Here is a 21,529-nt window from a genome sequence, read left to right on the forward strand (position 1 = left end):
CCGTTGGATTATAAAAACGATATGCGTGGTGACACGATCACCTGGCCAATGCCCAGACAACTTTTTTTGTGATGAAATGCGTAGGGTGAGGCCTACGACAGTAATGTCATCACGCTTCTCCTCTCAGGAGGTTGACAGACAAGCAAACCAAGAAGTTAAGTGAAACTCGTGGAGATGCCACGGTTTTGTTACATGACATGCCGCCTCTGATGCTTTTACTCTGCTTTTATCTTGTAAGTGCAATCCATTTATATTATTAAATTTGGAAACTTAACAGTACTGCACTATGAGAGCATTTCTTTTTTATTTTTCCGAGTTTCATCTGTAAAGTGGTGATTCCAGTTACTACTAAGGTTCCTGGGGAGACCTATTTCCCTGTACTTGGTGAGACCATTATTCTAGTGGTCACGGAGAGCTAGTAAGCAGACTACTTACTCTCACTTGGGTGTGGAGTTGGATGTTTCTAATGTGACAGATTATCACTTTCTCCTCACCTACAGCCTTTTCATCTATACAATACACGGATATTTGTTTTACTTTCACCTATGGACTGCATATTTGGGACTCTTCTTTAGTATTTTATTCTAAGCCTTTTTTCACTTGAAAATTTTCAATATCACTAGCGCTGCACCAATTTTGTATTTTATAAGAGTTATGGGTAGTCTTTGGTCCTAACTCTTCAGCTGGATAGGTCGTTGAAGCTCTTTTACTGTTGGCGCACTTTAAGGCAGTCTCTCAGGCTTGCAGACAGTGGTAAAGCTAATATGTGGCTGGCTATGAAGTCCTATTGCAAGAAGTGGCAGTCACAGATAATAGCCTCAAGGGCCTATAACCAATTCCAGCGACACAGCAACCACTGTGTCCTTTCGGCCAGATGTCACCCTCACACTTGGTTGCCTGTGACAACTCCAGCAACCGGCACTGCGGGGGTTGTGTCTTTTGCAGAAGCTTAGTCCTCTGATTCGCAGGTATCACACCTACCCCCAACGCAGGTGATCAGACACTATAGCTAGCTACTATGTGCTTCACCTATAGCAGCACCCTTTCCCTTAAGGCTAGCAGGCCTACCAGTACTTGGTTGCCCCCAGGACTTATACACAATGCTATAGTGCCTGGCCACCATGCCAGGGCAGATGCGAACTGAGCAAACAAACAGACTACTAGCAGTTAGAATACAGATAGCGTGGATCAATGACAGTCTAGGTAAAAGGCAGGCTGAGTTTGGGGAATAGTCCAATATCTGATCTAGGTCATACACAGGGAAATCCAAACTAGCAAAACAGGGCAGACAAATGGGGGGGGCTCGCTCAGGAACAATGCAGGTATCACTGTCTCCATCACAAGCAAGGGAGAGAGCATTTGGCTTGCTTATAACAGGTGACTGACAATATCAATCACCTTGCAGGTGTACACAGACAGGGAGAATGCAATAGCCAAAACCCGGATGCTGGAATGAGGAGCAGGAGCTCTTAAGTGATCCTGACAGCAGGTCACGGTGCAGTGCCTGGTTTCTCTCTCTCCCTCTGGTGGCATCCTCACGGTGCAGTAGTGGAGAAGCATGGCCCTCTCTCCAACCAGTCACCTCCTGGTCTCCTCTCTCCAGTAACTCTGCCCTTCCTCCCTTTATGGCGCCAGGTTTGCTCCCCTCCTTTAGTTCAGCAGGCTAGGAACAATAGTCTTATGAGTTGCCTGTCAATTGGGAAAATATGTTCCAAAACCCTCCTCTGGTCTTCCTAATTGTCTCTCTCTCATGGCCAATGGGGAGGGAGGGGAAGGAACAGCAGGGCGGGAGGTGATTACAGCAAATGCTGCTCTCCAATAGGGACACAACCTTAGGGGAACCATTCCTCTTTTGTACCATCACTATAGGATGATACCTGCTCTCTTCAGTTCTGCCAGCTGTTCGCATATTTCCTCCAGGTCTCCCAATGAGTTCTTTTGGACTCACCTCCCTGAATGGCTTGTCTTTCCTGAAGGCTGATCTGGTGTTGAGCACTTTTTGCACACCCCACATTGAACTCATTCTTCGAAAACATATTCTGCCATCTCAGGAGCTGGGTTTTGACTCTTTCTTTCCACTCGAGTAACAGTGGAGTAATTTGTGGGTAGATCTTCTGTATGGGAATGCATCCTTTACTCCCCAAACCAAATCAGATAGTGAGACTGGGGTGGCTGGATTCACTTGTCCTAGTAACATTCATACGCAATCTCAGCGGGGAAGCCGTAACATTCCAAACATTGACTGGAATCTTCCCATGGCTTTGTTGCAAAGCCCTAGTCAATATCACTTCTGCGATTATCTCCACCCCCGTGTCCCCTCCTTGAGAGTGAGCTTCCAGGACAACAAAGGGCCCCAGTTGTTCCCAATTGAGCTTGACTGAAGCTTGTGGACACGCCACCTCTCCAGGTTGTAGTATCTTTTCACATCTGTTTAGTCGCCATATCTTCCCGACTCCTTCAGCTGGGGCTTTCTGTTCTTGAACTAGACGATGCTATGCTTAGCATGGTGTGTATACCCTTGGTTGAAGTATCAGGTTCCAAGACAAGAGGAGTAAGCAGTCTCCTGAGGTCAGTGTTGGTTCCTGTGATAAGGGAACTCTTGTTGGCTCCCGGTAGGTGAGTACATTGGCACCAATGACAAAGTCAGAGGCAGATGGAGTGTCCTAAAGAACGATTTTAGGGACTTAAGAGCTAAATTGAGGAAAGGGACCTCCAAGGTAGTATTCTCAGGAATGCTACCGGTACATAAAGCCACACCGGAAAGGCAGAGGGAGATTAGGGAAGTAAACAAGTGGCTGTAGAGTTGGTGTAGTAAGGGAGGGTTTGGGTTCCTGGAGGACTGGGCCGACTTCTCAGTCGATAACCGGTACTATAGAAGGGACGGACTGCACCTAAATGAGGAGGGTGCAGATCTGCTGGGAATGAAGATGGCCATAAAGTTAGAGGGATTTTTAAACTAGGCAATGGGGGGGAGGGTCCAGAGGTAGAGATAGCCAACGCGGAAGATATTCCAGAGGGTAGTATTGGGGGCATTAGTGGTAGGTTAACCAAAGCACAAAAACACAAGGTAAGTATAGTAGCAAGTCCTTGTTGCAATCTCGAAACACCCAATACGAGGACAATATGCGACCGGTCTAAACTATGTGGCATGTTCACCAATGACAGGAGCATGGCGGACAGGATGGGTGAACTAGAGATACTGTTGTACGAGGAGGATTTGGATTTTGTGGGAATTTCAGAGACCTGGTTCAACAGCTCTCATGATTGGCTGGCAAACATTCAAGGGTATACCCTTTACCGCAAGGATAGAGAGGGTAAAAAAGGGGGAGGGGTATGCCTATTAATCAAGAATAATGCACAAGTGAATGTGAGAGATGACATCACTGAGGGAGCTAGGGAGGAGGTGGAATCCTTATGGGTAGAGCTCCAAAGCGATAAAGTTAAGGGGAAAATAATACTGGGAGTATGCTATAGGCCCCCTAACCTGAGGAAGAAAGTGGAGACAGATCTCCTATCACAATTTGGATTAGCAGCAAGGATGGGAAGTGTTATCTTAATGGGGGATTTTAACCATACAGACATAGACTGGGCGGAGGGAACCGCGCATTCTTTTAGGGCTTGCCAGTTCCTTAACCACTTGAGCCCCGGACCATTATGCTGCCTAAGGACCAGAGGTCTTTTTCCAATTTGGCACTGCGTCGCTTTAACTGCTAATTGCGCGGTTATGCAATGCTGTACCCAAACGAAATTTGCGTCCTTTTCTTCCCACAAATAGAGCTTTCTTTTGATGGTATTTGATCACCTCTGCAGTTTTTATTTTTTGCGCTATAAACGGAAAAAGACCGAAAATTTTGAAAAAAAATAATATTTTCTACTTTTTGTTATAAAAAAAATCCAATAAACTCAATTTTAGTCATACATTTAGGCCAAAATGTATTCGGCCACATGTCTTTGGTAAAAAAAAATGTCAATAAGCGTATATTTATTGGTTTGCGCAAAAGTTATAGCGTCTACAAACTAGGGTACATTTTCTGGAATTTACACAGCTTTTAGTTTATGACTGCCTATGTCATTTCTTGAGGTGCTAAAATGGCAGGGCAGTACAAAACCCCCCCAAATGACCCCATTTTGGAAAGTAGACACCCCAAGGAAATTGCTGATAGGCATGTTGAACCCATTGAATATTTATTTTTTTTGTCCCAAGTGATTGAATAATGACAAAAAAAAAAAAATATTTACAAAAAGTTGTCACTAAATGATATATTGCTCACACAGGCCATGGGCCTATGTGGAATTGCACCCCAAAATATATTCAGCTACTTCTCCTGAGTACGGGGATACCACATGTGTGGGACTATTTGGGAGCCTAGCCGCGTATGGGACCCCGAAAACCAATCACCGCCTTCAGGATTTCTAAGGGTGTAACTTTTTGATTTCACTCTTCACTGCCTATCACAGTTTCGGAGGCCATGGAATGCCCAGGTGGCACAACCCCCCCCCAAATGACCCCATTTTGGAAAGTAGACACCCCAAGCTATTTGCTGAGAGGCATATTGAGTCCATGGAATATTTTATATTTTGACACAAGTTGCGGGAAAGTGACACTTTTTTTTTTTTTTTTGCACAAAGTTGTCACTAAATGATATATTGCTCACACAGGCCATGGGCCTATGTGGAATTGCACCCCAAAATACATTTAGCTGCTTCTCCTGAGTATGGGGATACCACATGTGTGGGACTTTTTGGGAGCCTAGCCGCGTACGGGGCCCCGAAAACCAATCACATCAATTATACATATACAAAAATATTTTGGAAATGATGTTAATAATGCACTATTCATTACAGTTATCGTATTGCATGCTCCTGAGGAAGCGCTAAGGCGCGCAACATGTCGAGCTTATAAGTTTATACAGAATTTTTGACCACCACCATCACATGGCGTCTGATTCAACGATATGTACTGTAACTATATAGATCAATAAGTTGTCTGTGTGTCCCTTACTGATCCTATAGTTCCGTTGTCTCTTGATATATTGTGTATGGAGTGCATATTCTGTAAATGATGTATACTATACTCAGTTTTTATCCTATTTTTGTCTTTCCCCGTTTTTAATATATTATTTTTGAAATAAAAATCAGACTTTTTATGATCTTAGTATCCTTATTGTGCCTACAAAGTCTTGGTGCCTGCCCACACTTTTATGTCCTCTAAACAATTTATATTAGACGCGGCACATATACGTACCCTGTATCCGCATGACCACTATGCGATGATACATTCCCAATTTCTTTTTTTGTAACTAACTTTTATAACGGTAACCGGTTCCAGGTTCGGGTCTCTCAAAATGCGATGGCATCTTGGGAGACCCTGTGAAAGTGTGCCTAGTCTGTGGAATGCTGTACCCTACGCTAATACTCAACTAGTGCATGGTAGCGTTCAAAACATTCACCAATGCAAAGACCAGGATTGTCAGGACAGGAGGGACAATAATAGCGGGTGTCACGCCTATATCCGCGCTTGCTGCAGACACGACATCTTTTTTGGGGGGGTTCGTTGGGTAGGGGTACTCGGGAGGATATAAAAATGCCTCTCATGCAGCCGACTGCATTTGGTTGGGGATGTGAATGGGGGAAGTACGGGCGCTGCAGAAGCGGTGGGTTCCCAATTAGGATTGGCGAATGCAGCAGGAAGGGCACTATGGGCATGACGGGCCTGTGTTTGTCTTTTTGGTGGCAGCGGGACACTACTTGTGCTTGCCACCTCACCAGCTTGAACTGCACTTATGGGACTCGCCACGTCACCAAGTGTTACTGCAGCGCTGGTTTGACTACGACTGGGGTATACTAGGCCGCTGGTGCTTGCCAGTTCAATAAAAAGCTTCCAAAAAAACTGTTAGCGATCGCAGGGATCAGGCCTGACTCTGCAAACGCTGCAGTCATGCGTTTAGTGTTTTGTAAGTGACAGTGATCGATCGATACTTCACTTGGGTGGGCTGGGCTGGGCCGGGCAGAGGGGCAAAACGCAGGTGCTAGCAGGTATCTGGGCTGATCCCGCTAACACTGCGTTTTTGGGAACCCTAAACTGCTGGGGACGCTAGTATAGATCTGATCGGATCAGATGTTGATCCGTTCAGATACTATACCACTAAAGGAGGCGTATGCTGCGTGCGTGGGTGTTAGTGGTACTGGCGCTAACCTGACGCTGCCTGGGGACGGTGCTTGCTAGTTCACCAAAATGCTACCAAAAAAACTGTTAGCGATCGCAGGGATCAGGCCTGACTCTGCGAACGCTGCAGTTATGCGTTTAGTGCCTTGTAAGTGACAGTGATCGATCGATACTGCACTTGGGTGGGCTGGGCTGGGCCGGGCGGAGGGGCACAACGCAGGTGCTAGCAGGTATCTGGGCTGATCCCGCTAACACTGCGTTTTTGGGAACCCTAAACTGCTGGGGACGCTAGTATAGATCTGATCGGACCAGATATTGATCCGATCAGATACTATACCACTAAGGGAGGTGTATGGTACGTGCGTGGGTGTCAGTGGTACTGGCGCTAACCTGACGCTGCCTGGGGCTGGTGCTTGCCAGCTCACCAAAATGCTACCAAAAAAAATGTTAGCGATCGCAGGGATCAGGCCTGACTCTGCGAACGCTGCAGTTATGCGTTTAGTGTTTTGTAAGTGACAGTGATCGATCGATACTGCACTTGGGTGGGCCGGGCGGAGGGACAAAACGCAGGTGCTAGCAGGTATCTGGGCTGATCCCGCTAACACTGCGTTTTTGGGAACCCTAAACTGCTGGGGACGCTAGTATAGATCTGATCGGATCAGATATTGATCTGTACAGATACTATACCACTAAGGGAGGCGTATGCTGCGTGCGTGGGTGTTAGCGGTACTGGCGCTAATCTGACGCTGCCTGGGGCGACGCATATCACCACCGGGCGACCGGGGGGCTAAACCTTTATTCGGTAATAAATGGCGGGTGCCCTGACACTATAAAAAATAAACAAACTAACCAGCGTCACCCGTAACAGTTATACGGTGATCAGTGGTGAAAGGGTTAACTAGGGGGCAATCAAGGGGTTAAAACATTTATTAGGTAGTATGTGGGGGTCCCTGTCGCTATAAAACGCTGACGGCGAACCTAAATATTTACCTCACTAACTAGCGTCACCAGCGACACTAATACAGCGATCAGAAGAATGATCGCTTAGTGACACTGGTGACAGGGGGTGATCAAGGGGTTAAAACTTTATTAGGGGGGGTTAGGGGGGTACCCTAGACCTAAAGGGGGGTAATACTCACTGCCCTAACACTGTAACTGTCACAAACTGACACCAATGCAGTAATCAGAAAAAAAACAAAAAAAAAACAAAAAACTGCTGGTGTCAGTTTGTGACAGGGGGGGGGGTGATTGGGGGGGATCGGGGGGCGATCGGGGGGGGGGATCGGGGTGTTTTGTGTGCCTGGCATGTTCTACTGTCTTGTGTAGTGTTGGTGCACTCACATACCTGTCTTCTCTCCTTGGCGCTGCAACGGAATACCGAGCCGAGGACAGATGACATCATTTCCTTTGCTGCTGTTTAGCATACAGCAGCAAAGGAAGTAATCTGATTGGCCGGCGGCGATCGCGAGGGGGGGGCCACGAACGGATGGCCTCCCCCTCACCTCCGATCGCCGGGGGACAAAACGGGACCGCCTCGGGCACCGCCGCGGGAGGCAAATCACGTACATGTACGTGATTTTGCCTGCCCGTGCCGCCTTGCCGACGTAAATCGGCGTGAGGCGGTCCTTAAGTGGTTAATGTCTTGCAGGACAATTTTGTGGGTCAGATGGTAGACGCACCAACTAGAAATAAAACATTACTGGATCTACTGATTACCAACAATACAGACTTGATCACGGATGTGGAAATACGGGGCAATTTAGTTTCAGTATAAATCACACAAATAGGAAACCTAAAGGGAATACAAAGACACTGAATTTCAAAAGAGCCAACTTCCCTAAACTACAAACCCTGCTAAAAAAAAAAATTGGGATAAAATATTAGGAACAAAGAATACGGAGGAGAGATGGGTTTGCTTTAAGAGCATATTAAATAAGGGCATTAGCCAATGTATCCCATTGGGTAATAAATTTAAAAGAGCGAGCAAAAGTCCTTAACTCCAATGTAAAAATGCATATAAAAGCAAAGGAGAAGGCCTTCAAAAAATACAAGGTTGAGGGATCATCCTCAGCATTCAGACTTTATAAAGAATGCAACAAGAAATGTAAGGGTGCAATTAGGACGGCTAAGATCGAACATGAAAGACACATAGCGGAGGAGAGCAAAAAAAATCCCAAGAAATTCTTTAAGTATGTAAACAGTAAAAAAGGGAGGACAGACCATATTGGCCCCATAAAGAATGAGGAAGGACATCTGGTTACAAAGGATGGGGAGATGGCGAAGGTATTGAATTTATTCTTCTCCTCAGTCTTCACAAGTGAATCGGGGGGCATCAGTAACCAAAACTGCAGTCCTCATGACACAACCTCATGACACAACACAGGAAGCACCAACATGGTTAACAGAGGACAGAATTAAAATTAGACTTCAGAAACTTAACATTAATAAATCACCGGGACCAGATGGCTTGCATCCGAGGGTACTTAGGGAACTCAGTCAAGTGATTGCCAGACCGTTGTTCCTAATTTTTATAGATAGTCTACTGACTGGAATGGTACCAGCTGATTGGAGAAAAGCCAATGTAGCACCAATATTTAAAAAGGGCCCAAAATACATCCCTGGGAATTACAGACCAGTTAGCCTAACATCAATAGTATGTAAACTCTTGGAGGGGATGATAAGGGACTATATACAAGATTTTAGTAATAAGAACAGTATCATTAGCAGTAATCAGCATGGATTCATGAAGAATCGTTCTTGCCAAACCAATCTATTAACCTTCTATGAGGAGGTGAGTTGCCATCTAGATAAAGGAAGGCCCATAGACGTGGTGTATCTGGATTTTGCAAAAGCATTTGACACAGTTCCCCATAAACATTTACTGTACAAAATAAGGTCCATTGGCATGGACCATAGGATGAGTACATGGATTGAAAACTGGCTACAAGGGCGAGTTCAGAGGGTGGTGATAAATGGGGAGTACTCAGAATGGTCAGGGGTAGGTAGTGGGGTTCCTCAGGGTTCTGTTCTGGGACCAATCCTATTTAATTTGTTCATAAATGACCTGGAGGATGGGATAAACAGTTCAATCTCTATATTTGCAGACGATACTAAGCTAAGCAGGGCAATAACTTCTCTGCAGGACGTGGAAACCTTGCAAAAAGATCTGAACAAATTAATGGGGTGGGCAACTACATGGCAAATGAGGTTCAATGTAGAAAAATGTAAAATAATGCAATAATGAACCTCTGGGAGAATCTAGGATGGAAAAGGACCTGGGGGTCCTAGTAGATGATAGGCTCAGCAATGGCATGCAATGCCAAGCTGCTGCTAACAAAGCAAACAGAATATTGGCATGCATTAAAAAGGGGATCAACTCCAGAGATAAAACGATAATTCTCCCACTCTACAAGACTCTGGTCCGGCCGCACCTGGAGTATGCTGTCCAGTTCTGGGCACCAGTCCTCAGGAAGGATGTACTGGAAATGGAGCGAGTACAAAGAAGGGCAACAAAGCTAATAAAGGGTCTGGAGGATCTTAGTTATGAGGAAAGCTTGTGAGCACTGAACTTATTCTCTCTGGAGAAGAGACGCTTGAGAGGGGATATGATTTCAATATACAAATACCATACTGGTGACTAGGGATGAGCCGAACACCCCCCTGTTCGGTTCGCACCAGAACATGCGAACAGGAAAAAAGTTTGCTCGAACACGCGAACACCGTTAAAGTCTATGGGACACGAACATGAATAATCAAAAGTGCTAATTTTAAAGGCTTATATGCAAGTTATTGTCATAAAAAAGTGTTTGGGGACCCGGGTCCTGCCCCAGGGGACATGGATCAATGCAAAAAAAAGTTTTAAAAACGGCCGTTTTTTCAGGAGCAGTGATTTTAATAATGCTTAAAGTCAAACAATAAAAGTGTAATATTCCTTTAAATTTCGTACCTGGGGGGTGTCTATAGTATGCCTGTAAAGGGGCGCATGTTTCCCGTGTTTAGAACAGTCTGACAGCAAAATGACATTTCGAAAGAAAAAAACCCATTTAAAACTACTCGCGGCTATTGCATTGCCGACAATACACATAGAAGTTCATTGATAAAAACAGCATGGGAATTCCCCACAGGGAAACCCCGAACCAAAATTTAAAAAAAAAATGACGTGGGAGTCCCCCTAAATTCCATACCAGGCCCTTCAGGTCTGGTATGGATATTAAGGGGAACCCCGGCCAAAATGTAAAAAAAAAATGACGTGGGGTTCCACCTAAATTCCATACCAGGCCCTTCAGGTCTGGTATGGATTTTAAGGGGAACCCCGCGCCAAAAAAAAAAAAAAAACGGCGTGGGGTCCCCCCAAATATCCATACCAGACCCTTATCCGAGCGCGCAACCTGGCAGGCCGCAGGAAAAGAGGGGGGGACGAGAGTGCGCCCCCCCTCCTGAACCGTACCAGGCCACATGCCCTCAACATTGGGAGGGTGCTTTGGGGTAGCCCCCAAAACACCTTGTCCCCATGTTGATGAGGACAAGGGCCTCATCCCCACAACCCTGGACGGTGGTTGTGGGGGTCTGCGGGCGGGGGGCTTTTAGTGAAATGGTAGGGGTAAGTACCCCCTTACCATTTCACACAGGGGGGGCCGGGATCTGGGGGTCCCCTTGTTAAAGGGGGCTTCCAGATTCCGATAAGCCCCCCGCCCGCAGACCCCCACAACCACCGGCCAGGGTTGTGGGGATGCGGCCCTTGTCCTCATCAACATGGGGACAAGGTGTTTTGGAGGGCTACCCCAAAGCACCCTCCCAATGTTGAGGGCATGTGGCCTGGTACGGTTCAGGAGGGGGGGCCGCACTCTCGTCCCCCCCTCTTTTCCTGCGGCCTGCCAGGTTGCGTGCTCGGATAAGGGTCTGGTATGGATTTTTGGGGGGACCCCACGCCGTTTTTTTTTTTTTTTTTTTTTTTTTGGGCGCGGGGTTCCCCTTAATATCCATACCAGACCTGAAGGGTCTGGTATGGAATTTAGGGGGAACCCCACGTCATTTTTTTTTTACATTTTGGCCGGGGTTCCCCTTAATATCCATACCAGACCTGAAGGGCCTGGTATGGAATTTAGGGGGACTCCCACGTCTTTTTTTTTAAATTTTGGTTCAGGGTTTCCCTGTGGGGAATTCCCATGCCGTTTTTATCAATGAACTTCTATGTGTATTGTCGGACTGGCAATGCAATAGCCGCCAGTAGTTTTAAATGGGTTTTTTTCCTTCGAAATGTCATTTTGCTGTCAGACTGTTCTAAACACGGGAAACATGCGCCCCTTTACAGGCATACTATAGACACCCCCCAGGTACGAAATTTAAAGGGATATTACACTTTTATTGTTTGACTTTAAGCATTATTAAGATCACTGCTCCTGAAAAAACGGCCATTTTTAAAACTTTTTTTTGCATTGATCCATGTCCCCTGGGGCAGGACCCAGGTCCCCAAACTCTTGTTATGACAATAACTTGCATATAAGCCTTTAAAATTAGCACTTTTGATTTCTCCCATAGACTTTTAAAGGGTGTTCTGCGGCATTCGAATTTGCCGCGAACACCCCAAATTGTTCGCTGTTCGGCGAACTTGCGAACAGCCAATGTTCGAGTCGAACATGAGTTCGACTCGAACTCGAAGCTCATTCCTACTGGTGACCCTACAATAGAAATAAAACTTTTTCGCAGAAGAGAGTTTAACAAGACTCGCGGCCACTCATTAAAATTAGAAGAAAAGAGGTTTAACCTTAAACTACGTAGAGGGTTCTTTACTGTAAGAGCGGCAAGGATGTGGAATTCCCTTCCACAGGTGGTGGTCTCAGCGGGGGGCATTGATAGCTTCAAGAAACTATTAGATAAGCACCTGAATGACGGCAACATACAGGGATATATAATGTAATATTGACACATAATCACACACATAGGTTAGACTTGATGGACTTTTTTCAACCTCATCTACTATGTAACTATGTAACTATGTAACATATCACAGCTAGTGTGTCGAACGTCTCTGTTTTTTTCAGCCACAGAGAGGTCAAAGGTTAACTGTAGCTGTTATAGGGAAATTTCTGGGTCCCGATAGCCCTTATTTCTAATTCATCCAACTTCAGCAGGGGCAAGTGTTTGTGGTGTTTGTCACAGAAGTCTCAGTATAGAAGGGTCACTTAGGTCCCGGTGTCCAGAAGGGTATTTGTGTAGACTCCTTCCACTTGAATTGACATGACAGGAGAAGATCCCACTAGCTCAACCTGGAATTTGCAAGAAGTAGTAGTAGAATTAGTTTGTCCTGTGGCCGGTATCCGTGCCCCCTTCCTGTGAGGATCCTGTTTTGGCTTGGGTCTCCGTTGAGCCCCTGAGGGTTGGTGTGCACAGAATTTCCGAGACTAGGCAAGGTGAGCGGGATTTCGGGTCGCTCAGAGATAACAGCAAAAACCCTCTGCGAAGGTTTGGACTACCGCTGTGGTCTCCTCATGTTGTTGACTAGCTATGGTAGGCGGGCACCCAGTTTGCGCCTTTACCGGGGCCCTCTGGCTTTGGGCATTTTCTTTCAGACTTTGATGGGCTTGGGCAATCACGTTGGTAATGTCCTACTCCTTCACAGTTGAAACAGACCCCTTGACTTGCTGGTTTCTCGGTAGAGATGACAAAAGGTGTCTAAGATAGGTTAGATCCTGTGACACTCTCACCAGACATTGTGGTGATTTTAGCTGCCAGTAGGTTTATCATCTCCATCACCTGTGACTTTCTGATGGCTATTTCCAAATTGAGCTCCATTGCCCCCACTGATCCAACGTCAGCTAAAGGTGCCGATGCTGGCCTGACTGAAGCTTGTTTGCCCTCAAACATGGCTTCTTTCTCCCTCATTACCTTAATGAGCTCACAATATTTCAACATGACATCTGCTGAGGCCTTCAGCTGGATCCAGATTGGATGTGAGTATAGAGCCCCTCTTAGGATCTGCCACACTCTAGCTTGATCTATGGCAGAGGGTTCTATTCCCTTCTTCAACACGATTTGGTTCAGCATTTTGTTCAAATGTCTCATATACTCAGACAGGCGTTCACTATGGCTTTGTTGATCATGCTTGAACTGGCAAATCAAGCCTGCCACTTTCTCTGTCTGTTCGAACCTTTCCTGTAGCATAATGAGGTAGTCATGGGTTGTTTTGTTGAATTTGAGGTTTCTGATGGCTTCTGCAGCAGCTCCTTGCAAACGTTCACTGATGCGCTGTTTCTTTTGGGCTTCTGGCACATCCCACTGTTCCAGAGCATGCATGGCTTGCTCCATTGGAGAGGGAGGGGGGGGGGATAGCCTGCAGCTGCTCCAGTCACCCTCTGGGAGTGGCTCTGTTCCTCAGTGGTGACTGGCTGAGTGGGCTGGGGGGTGGAGAATCAGCGCCCCTACACTAGTAGAAGGTGTCACCTGGGTGAGGATCCAGACTGTCAATCAAGTGGTGGACCAAGGTGGAGTAGCAGTAACTTGTTTGCAGGCCAGTAAGCTCAGCAGTGCCTATTGTTCTGGGCATGAATATGTTAAAGAACCTGGACTTGCCCTGCGGTGTGTCCGGGGCAGTGCCCTACGAGCTGTGTGGCCCAATGTGATATGAGCCTAGGAAGCTCACCAGATGGCAGCGAGGAAAAATCCTGAGCAGGTGTGAGTCAGGAAGGAGGTGGGCAGAGGCATGTCCATCAGCGTGTCCAGGAGCAGCCATGTTTTGGCAGAAAAAAAATGCTTCATGCGTGTAGACGGGTCTAAGCAAACATTAATGCTAGGCGTGTCAAATGCTTAAGTGTTAATCCATTTCCAAATGCTTGATGAGCCTAAATGGGTCTAAACACGTTATACAACTCAATTGTTTTTTCAGCAAAAACGCAGCTGACAAGAGGAAATGTTTTTAGAGGTTAGCTAAACGCCCGGTGTGCATGTGTCCTAACCACTCCCCTCCCCCTAGACTGACAATGCTACTGTACAGAGGTGTCCCCATTGCTCCTTCATCCAGAGTGGAGACACTCTAAGACAGGAAGTGAGTTACTGGTCGGATCACCAGGTAAAAATAAAGGAGAAAAAATCCCAAAAAACGAAATAAAGATTGGTAAGGTGCAATATATTAGAGTTTTAGTTTGGAGTTTTGATACGCTTAAATGTGATGTATGATGAGTAATGTGCGAGAATAACACTTCCAGGTATTTAGTACCAGAGATCTGGCATCATACAGGGTCACCATTTACTTCCTGAACTGAGAGATGACACAATCATGGAAATCCTGGTGCCTGTTTAGCTCTTGGCTGTGTTCTTGAATCCCTGACACAGATCAGCCCCTGCTGCAGACTCTCACCGTGTGACTTTCTATGAATCTACAATGTTGGGGAAGAGGAGACTAAGGAAATGCTTCCTCCTGCCTGCAGCAGACCAATGACATCATCTTAGCCTCGGAAAATACACTGACTGGAGCTCAAAGATAACTTGTTTTTTCTTGTTCAATATGTTTAGTGAAAAAAAAAGTTATCTGATATCGTACTTAGCGTGTAGATTTTGTTCTTCTCTCTCTCGCCGTGGTACGGTGTGAGGCGGAGACACCCTTATCATCCACACTTCTTAGTTCCTACTAGAAATACCTGTCCACCCCGACCTTGTGGGATGCTCCCACCTGTATTGGTTACCATTAGATTTCCTGTTGTGATTCTCATCATGATCTATGATTCTTTCCTACTACCGTGCCTTGAAAAAGTATTCATACCCCATGAAATTTTCCACATTTTGTCATGTTACAACCAAAAAACGTATTTTATTGGAATTTTATGTGATAGACCAACACAAAGTGGCACATAATTGTGAAGTGGAAGGAAAATTATAAATGGTTTTCAATTTTTTCTACAAATAAATATGTGAAAAGTGTGGGGGGGGGGAATTTGTATTCAGCCCCCTTTACTCTGATACCCCTAACTAAAATCTAGTGGAACCAATTGCCTTCAGAAGTCACCTAATTAGTAAATAGAGTCCATCTGTGTGTAATTTAATCTCAGTATAAACACAGCTGTTCTGTGAAGCCCTCAGAGCTTTGTTAGAGAACCTTAGTGAACCGACAGCATCACGAAGGTCAAGAAACACACCAGACAGGTCAGTGATAAAGTTGTGGAGAAGTTTAAAGCAGGGTTAGGTTATAAAAAAATATCCCAAGCTTTGAACATCTCACGGAGCACTGTTCAATCCATCATCTGAAAATGAGAAGAGTATAGCACAACTGTAAACCTAACAAGACATGGCCGTCCACCTAAACTGACAGGCTGGGCAAGGAGAGCATTCATCAGAGAAGCAGCCAGGAGGCCCATGGTAACTCTGGAGGAGCTGCAGAGATCCACAGCTCAGGTGGGAATCTGTCCACAGGACAACTATTAGTCGTGATCTCCACAAATCTGACCTTTATGGAAGAGTGGCAAGAAGAAAGCTATTGTTGAAAGAAAGTCATAAGAAGTCCAGTTTGCAGTTTGCCAGAAGCCATGTGGGGGACACAGCAAACGTGGAAGAAGGTTCTCTGGTCTGATGAGACCAAAATTTAACTTTTTAGCCTAAAAGCAAAACGCTATTTGTGGCAGAAAACTAACACTGCACATCACCCTGAACACACCATCCCCACCCTGAAACATGGTGGTGGCAGCATCATGTTGTGGGGATGCTTTTCTTCAGTTATAGGCTACTGGCTATTCCTTATTCTAGTACGGTCGTATGTCATCACGTTCGAAACGATCTGACTTTGGTGTGATCCAAAGTCCGTTTCATTGGAACTCCATCAGAACTCCGGCGAAAAGTCCTTCGGAGTTCAGTCCGACGAAAGGTCCGGTCGTGTGCACACGGCATTAGTGTATTTTTTTATATATATTTTTATTATATATATAATTTTCTTATTCATTGTGTCCAATTTGGCTATATTTAATCTTGTACACACGAGTATTCTAAGCCAACCTAATATTGTGTTTTTATGTAATGGAAACATTACTAGCCATGAATGTGAACCGGCACTGTGGCTGCTTATCAAAAGCCCCTTTTGTCTTTCATCAGAAAAGTGCTTTGGAATCAAATGTTTCTTTATTTTTATATTTACGCCATTTTAATTAATTTGATGTACTGAAAATTATACCTATAAAGGAATGAATACATTTAAGTGCATTGAATGTTTTCCTAGCCGCAAGTAATGCTTTTGCATTGCGATTAGATAATACCATTTTTTCCCTGGTGTGTAATTATCACGCCCACTAGCCCGCCTCCTTCCACTACAAAGGACTGTTTCCTAGTGACCACGCTTCCTGAAGACGTTATTACGAAACGTACGTCGGAGCGGTACCTGGTCACGTTACTCTACGCCATATCCGGTTCCTCTGGTTGTTGATATCATCGGGTGGAATGCACGCCGACCACGGAGGTGGTACACGGCATCCATGCACAGCCCTAATACCGATAAGTGAGCAGCCCCAGTGCTGACTAGGCACCAACACATGTAAGTGGACATTTGGCTATGTTTTATGCTTTTAATCTTTCTTATTAAACTGTATTACGCTATGGATCTGTCCATTGTTTTTTTATATATCCCATGTCTAATAATCCGGGGAGGAAGCTTTCCATTTGATCTCCAGTCTCCATATGTGAGCAGGCACAACCCTGCATAAGCGCTTTATGACTTTCTTTTTAATTAAAGAAGTCAATTGTATCTGGTAAGCAGATTTGTTACTCAGCACTGTGGGGTGTCGTTTTGCTTCTTGGTGAAGGAACTCCCACTATCTACACAGAAGAGTCTATACACCTAGAAGACCACTCTGTTTACATTAGAACTGTTGTTCTTCTTCACATTTGGGACTTTATTTTTATCACTATTGTTTATTTTTGTGAGCAATCATTTTTTTCACATATACTTAGTGTTTTTGGCAACCATTATTCTTTATCACTTGGTGTTTACATTTTTAGTCTTATAAGATGTTACGTATATAATTTGTTTTTTTCATTAATGTCATCACCAATAGTTAACTCACCAGCGCCCTCTACATACCACCAATATAGTGTATATGTGAAGTGTTGCGTATATTTATGGTGCTATATAAGTACCTGTTATAAATAAGTAGCAAGAGCAAAATATAACTGGGCAGGGCTGATACCATTCTTCTGATTTCAGTCCACAAAATCCTGTGTGCAGTCAGCCAACAAAAGGACTTAGGGGCTAAATACATTCCTGACAGGATAAATAGGTATCTTTCTTTACTTGCAGCAACCTTTAAAGTGGTACAAACATGGGAAAATGTGTACAAACTGTACCTGAAATGTTGGAGATCTCTCCTTCTGGACATGGGATGCACTCATAGCAGCATTTATAAATGGAAGATCCAAACATTTTTCTGCTGCCAGGTAAACAGGGATCTGAGCACCGAGATACCGGAGCCTGAAATCAGATATTAATTATTATTATAATATAAATGTTGATCATTTCTCATGAGGCTATACAAACTAAGTGTTACAAATATGAATGAGGTTCAGGTTTTCCTCCCCAATGGATTTAAGGTGAATTCTGTAGGTCTGAGATCCATTCAGGGGTCGGTATATTGTGGGTTTTCATTCATTTGTGGTGTTTATTGATTTCTGTTGTATGTTGATAGGGCCTCTATTTTTAATTAAAGTTCACTTTTTTCTTCTAAATTCCAGCTCCCCTATGTACCAATATACCATGTACCTATACTCGAGTATAAGTCAAAATTTTCAGCCCCTTTTTTGGGGCTGAAAGTGCCCCCCTCGACTTATGCTCGAGTCACCACCGTCTGCCTACATGATCAGCGTGTCATGCAGGCAGATGGCGGCCAGCGTGTGCTACATACCACTCGGCAGACTCTCACTGTTAAAAGCCCCGCCTCCTCGTCTGTGATAGGCAGTCAGTGTACAGCCTATCACAGACATTCTCTCATCCTGGTCCGTGGTATGAGGATGAGAGAATGTCTGTGATAGGTTGACCGCTGACTGCTGGAAATTAGAGTTTTCTGCCTACCATAGACGAGGAGAAGGCGCGGCTTTTGAACAGTGAATGGCCGCCGAATAATAATAGCACACGCTGATTGGTGCAGAGCGGCACACGGAGGCATGCACAGGACACAGGTAGGATGCACACAGACACATGCACACAGACACATGCACACATACACAGGACACATACACAGGTACATATACACATGACACATGCACACATACACAGGACACAGGTACATATACACATGACACATGCACATATACACAGGACACAGGTACAGGACACATGCACATACACACAGGACACAGGTACATATACACATGACACATGGACATATACACAGGTACATGACACATGCACATATACACAGAACACATGACACATGCACATATACACAGGACACATGACACATATACACAGGACACATGACACATGCACATATACACAGGACACATGCACATATGCACAGGACACATGACACATGCACATATGCACAGGACACATGACACATATACACAGGACACATGACACATGCACATATACACAGGACACATGACACATGCACATATGCACAGGACACATGACACATGCACAGGACACATGCACAGGACACAGGGAGGTATACAGCTGCAGATGGGCATTGTTGACCCTCTTTTTCAACTTACAGTAGCTGCTGCATTTCTCACCCTCATCTTATACTCGAGTCAATACGTTTTTCCCATTCTTTTGTGGTAAATTAGGGCCATGACTTATACTCGGAACGACTTATACTCGAGTATATACGGTACTACTTTTCCAGAAATAAAAAGCTTTCTATTTATCTTACACACCCCTTACCTCAGTGTCTAGCTGGATGTATAAAAACATTTCTCCATTACTTCCTGGACAGACCTTGGGACATGACCCAGGAAGGAGTTTACCAGCTGATCTCATTAGTACACACCCTGCATCATCTACCCTCCTACTCCCCCACATCGCTACCACCCTTCATCAGGTGCACGGTTTTCCTATGCAATCAGTGAATACCATTGTCACTAAATACACAGCCATAGATTGTTCATTTGGTAGAGTGTGCAGGAGCTGAGCGATCAGATAACAGCCTGTGTGGATAGAGCTGTAATATTGAAAATAGGAGAAGTATGTTCTGGGTTCTGCAAAGCTCACAATATCCTTCAGATCTACCATCAACTTCACTATATACCATTTGGAATGTTGCAGAAGCAAAGTACACTCTATTGTTAAGAGTATTGGGACGCCTGCCTTTACACACACATAAACTTTAATGGCATCCCAGTCTTAGTCCATAGGGTTCAATATTGAGTTGGCCCACCCTTTGCAGCTATAACAGCTTCAATTCTTCTGGGAAGGCTGTTCACAAGGTTTAGGAGTGTTTCTAAGGGAATGTTTGACCATTCTTCCAGAAGCACATTTGTGAGGTCAGTTACTGATGTTGAACAAGAAGGCCGGCTTGCAATTTTCGATCTAATTCATCCCAAAGGTGTTCTATCAGGTTGAGGTCAGGCCAGTCAAGTTCCTCCACCCCAAACTCGCTCAACCATGTCTTTATGGACCTTTCTTTGTGCACTGGTGCGCAGTCATGTTGAAATAGGAGGGGGACATCCCCAAACTGTTCCCACAAAGTTGGGAGCATGAAATTGTCCAAAATATATTGGTATGCTGACTCCTTAAGAGTTCCCTTCACTGGAACTAAGGGGCCAAGCCCAACCCCTGAAAAGCAGCCCCACACCATAATCCCCCCTCCACCAAATGATTTTGAACCCTACGGACTAAGACTGGGATGCCATTAAAGTTCATGTGTGTGTAAAGGCAGGCGTCCCAATACTTTTAACAATAGAGTGTACTTTGCTTCTGCAACATTCCAAATGGTATATAGTGTAGTTGATGGTAGATCTAAAGGATATTGTGAGTTTTGCAGAACCCAGAACATACTTCTCACTCTGCCTTTGTTGGCTATCATTTGCTATTTTTGGAATAAAATTGTTGGAACGTTCTTGTGGTGTGCAGCCGTTCTTTTCTTCCAGGCGATGGGGCAGGCAGACCGTTGGAGCATTCGTGGTGAGCAAAGCTTTTTTTAATTGTTTTTCGGAAAAGCATCGCTTTCATGATTGACGATGGATCTACATGGGGGCACATTTTTTTGTATTCACTTATTTTTTTATTCACTTATTTTTCTTATTTTTATTCACTTTTATGCCCCGTACACACGGTCGGATTTTCCGATGGAAAATGTCCGATCGGAGCGTGTTGTCGGAAATTCCGATCGTGTATGGGCTCCATCGGACATTTTCCATCGGATTTTCCGACACACAAAGTTGGAGAGCAGGAGATAAAATTTTCCAACAACAAAATCCGATCGCGTCAATTCCGACCGTGTGTGGCCTGTTCCGACGCACAAAGTGCCACGCATGCTCAGAAGAAATTCCAAGACGGAACAGCTCGTTCTGGTAAACTTAGCGTTCGCAATGGATACAGCACTTTCGTCACGCTGCAATGTTAAAAATGGTTTAATACAGCGCACTCTCTTCTTCTTTATAATGTGACAAGAATTAAGTAGTTTTGCTGCTCATATTCACACACACTTCTCACAAAGTTTTATTTGTGTTTTTTTATTGGGATTCCCTGAATATATTGTTATTAGTTGTCACATCTGACAGTTTTAGTTATTTTTTTGATTTATTTTTTTTTGGATTTTAAGCCTTTTTTTTTCTTTAATGTTTGGATTTTTTCAAAGGCTGATCTTTGTTCAATGTTTTTTTTATTTTTACTCCAGAATATTTTTGGGTGTCAAGTTACCCCAACACCATTGATATCTTTTATTATTTAATCTCCAGGAGATTGTTTGTTGTTGGTGTCCCTTGTTCATTTCACATTGTATATTTGAAATGTACCTGAATCCTCACAAACTGTCATTTTTGAAGTAAAACACATAGGAGAGTATAATTCCAAACAAAAATCCTTTATTAAGGTATCAGAACCAAACAAAGAGGAAGGCAACACTGGATCAACAGGAGAAATTAGTGAAGCCTGGGACCCCCACGGCAGACATCAATTCTTGAACATCAAAATTGGTGGCCTGAGGAGTCCATATGTAAGGGAGGGCAGTCTGGTCCAGAATTCGCTGAGATCCGGAAAGCAGCAGATGACATCTGTGTCCCCAGGCTGTGGTACCACAAGAGGCTGCATTTTTTGGCCGACCAGACTGGATCCAGGGTCCTCACTTTCTGGTCTTCCTTACACGCTTCCTTCCCGGCTGTGGCTGTGCAGTTGGAGATGTGGCAGGAGGAGGAGTAGGACCTGGAGGAGGACTGGGAGGACCTGGAGGA

The 21,529-nt window shown here is 44.7% G+C and overlaps 1 protein-coding gene across 1 annotated transcript in view; it reads right to left on the reverse strand.

Annotated features, from left to right (window-relative positions):
* The window catches only part of LOC141128471 (vomeronasal type-2 receptor 26-like), a 170,865-nt gene that overhangs the window by 5,500 nt on the left and 143,836 nt on the right, over nucleotides 1-21,529 (reverse strand). Inside the window, exon 5 of the mRNA XM_073615776.1 lies at nucleotides 17,486-17,609. Coding sequence (XP_073471877.1) covers nucleotides 17,486-17,609 — 124 coding nt within the window. The remainder of the gene's footprint in view (nucleotides 1-17,485; nucleotides 17,610-21,529) is intronic.

Source organism: Aquarana catesbeiana, linkage group LG01, assembly GCF_042186555.1.
Source record: "Aquarana catesbeiana isolate 2022-GZ linkage group LG01, ASM4218655v1, whole genome shotgun sequence".
Classification (NCBI taxonomy): domain Eukaryota; kingdom Metazoa; phylum Chordata; class Amphibia; order Anura; family Ranidae; genus Aquarana; species Aquarana catesbeiana.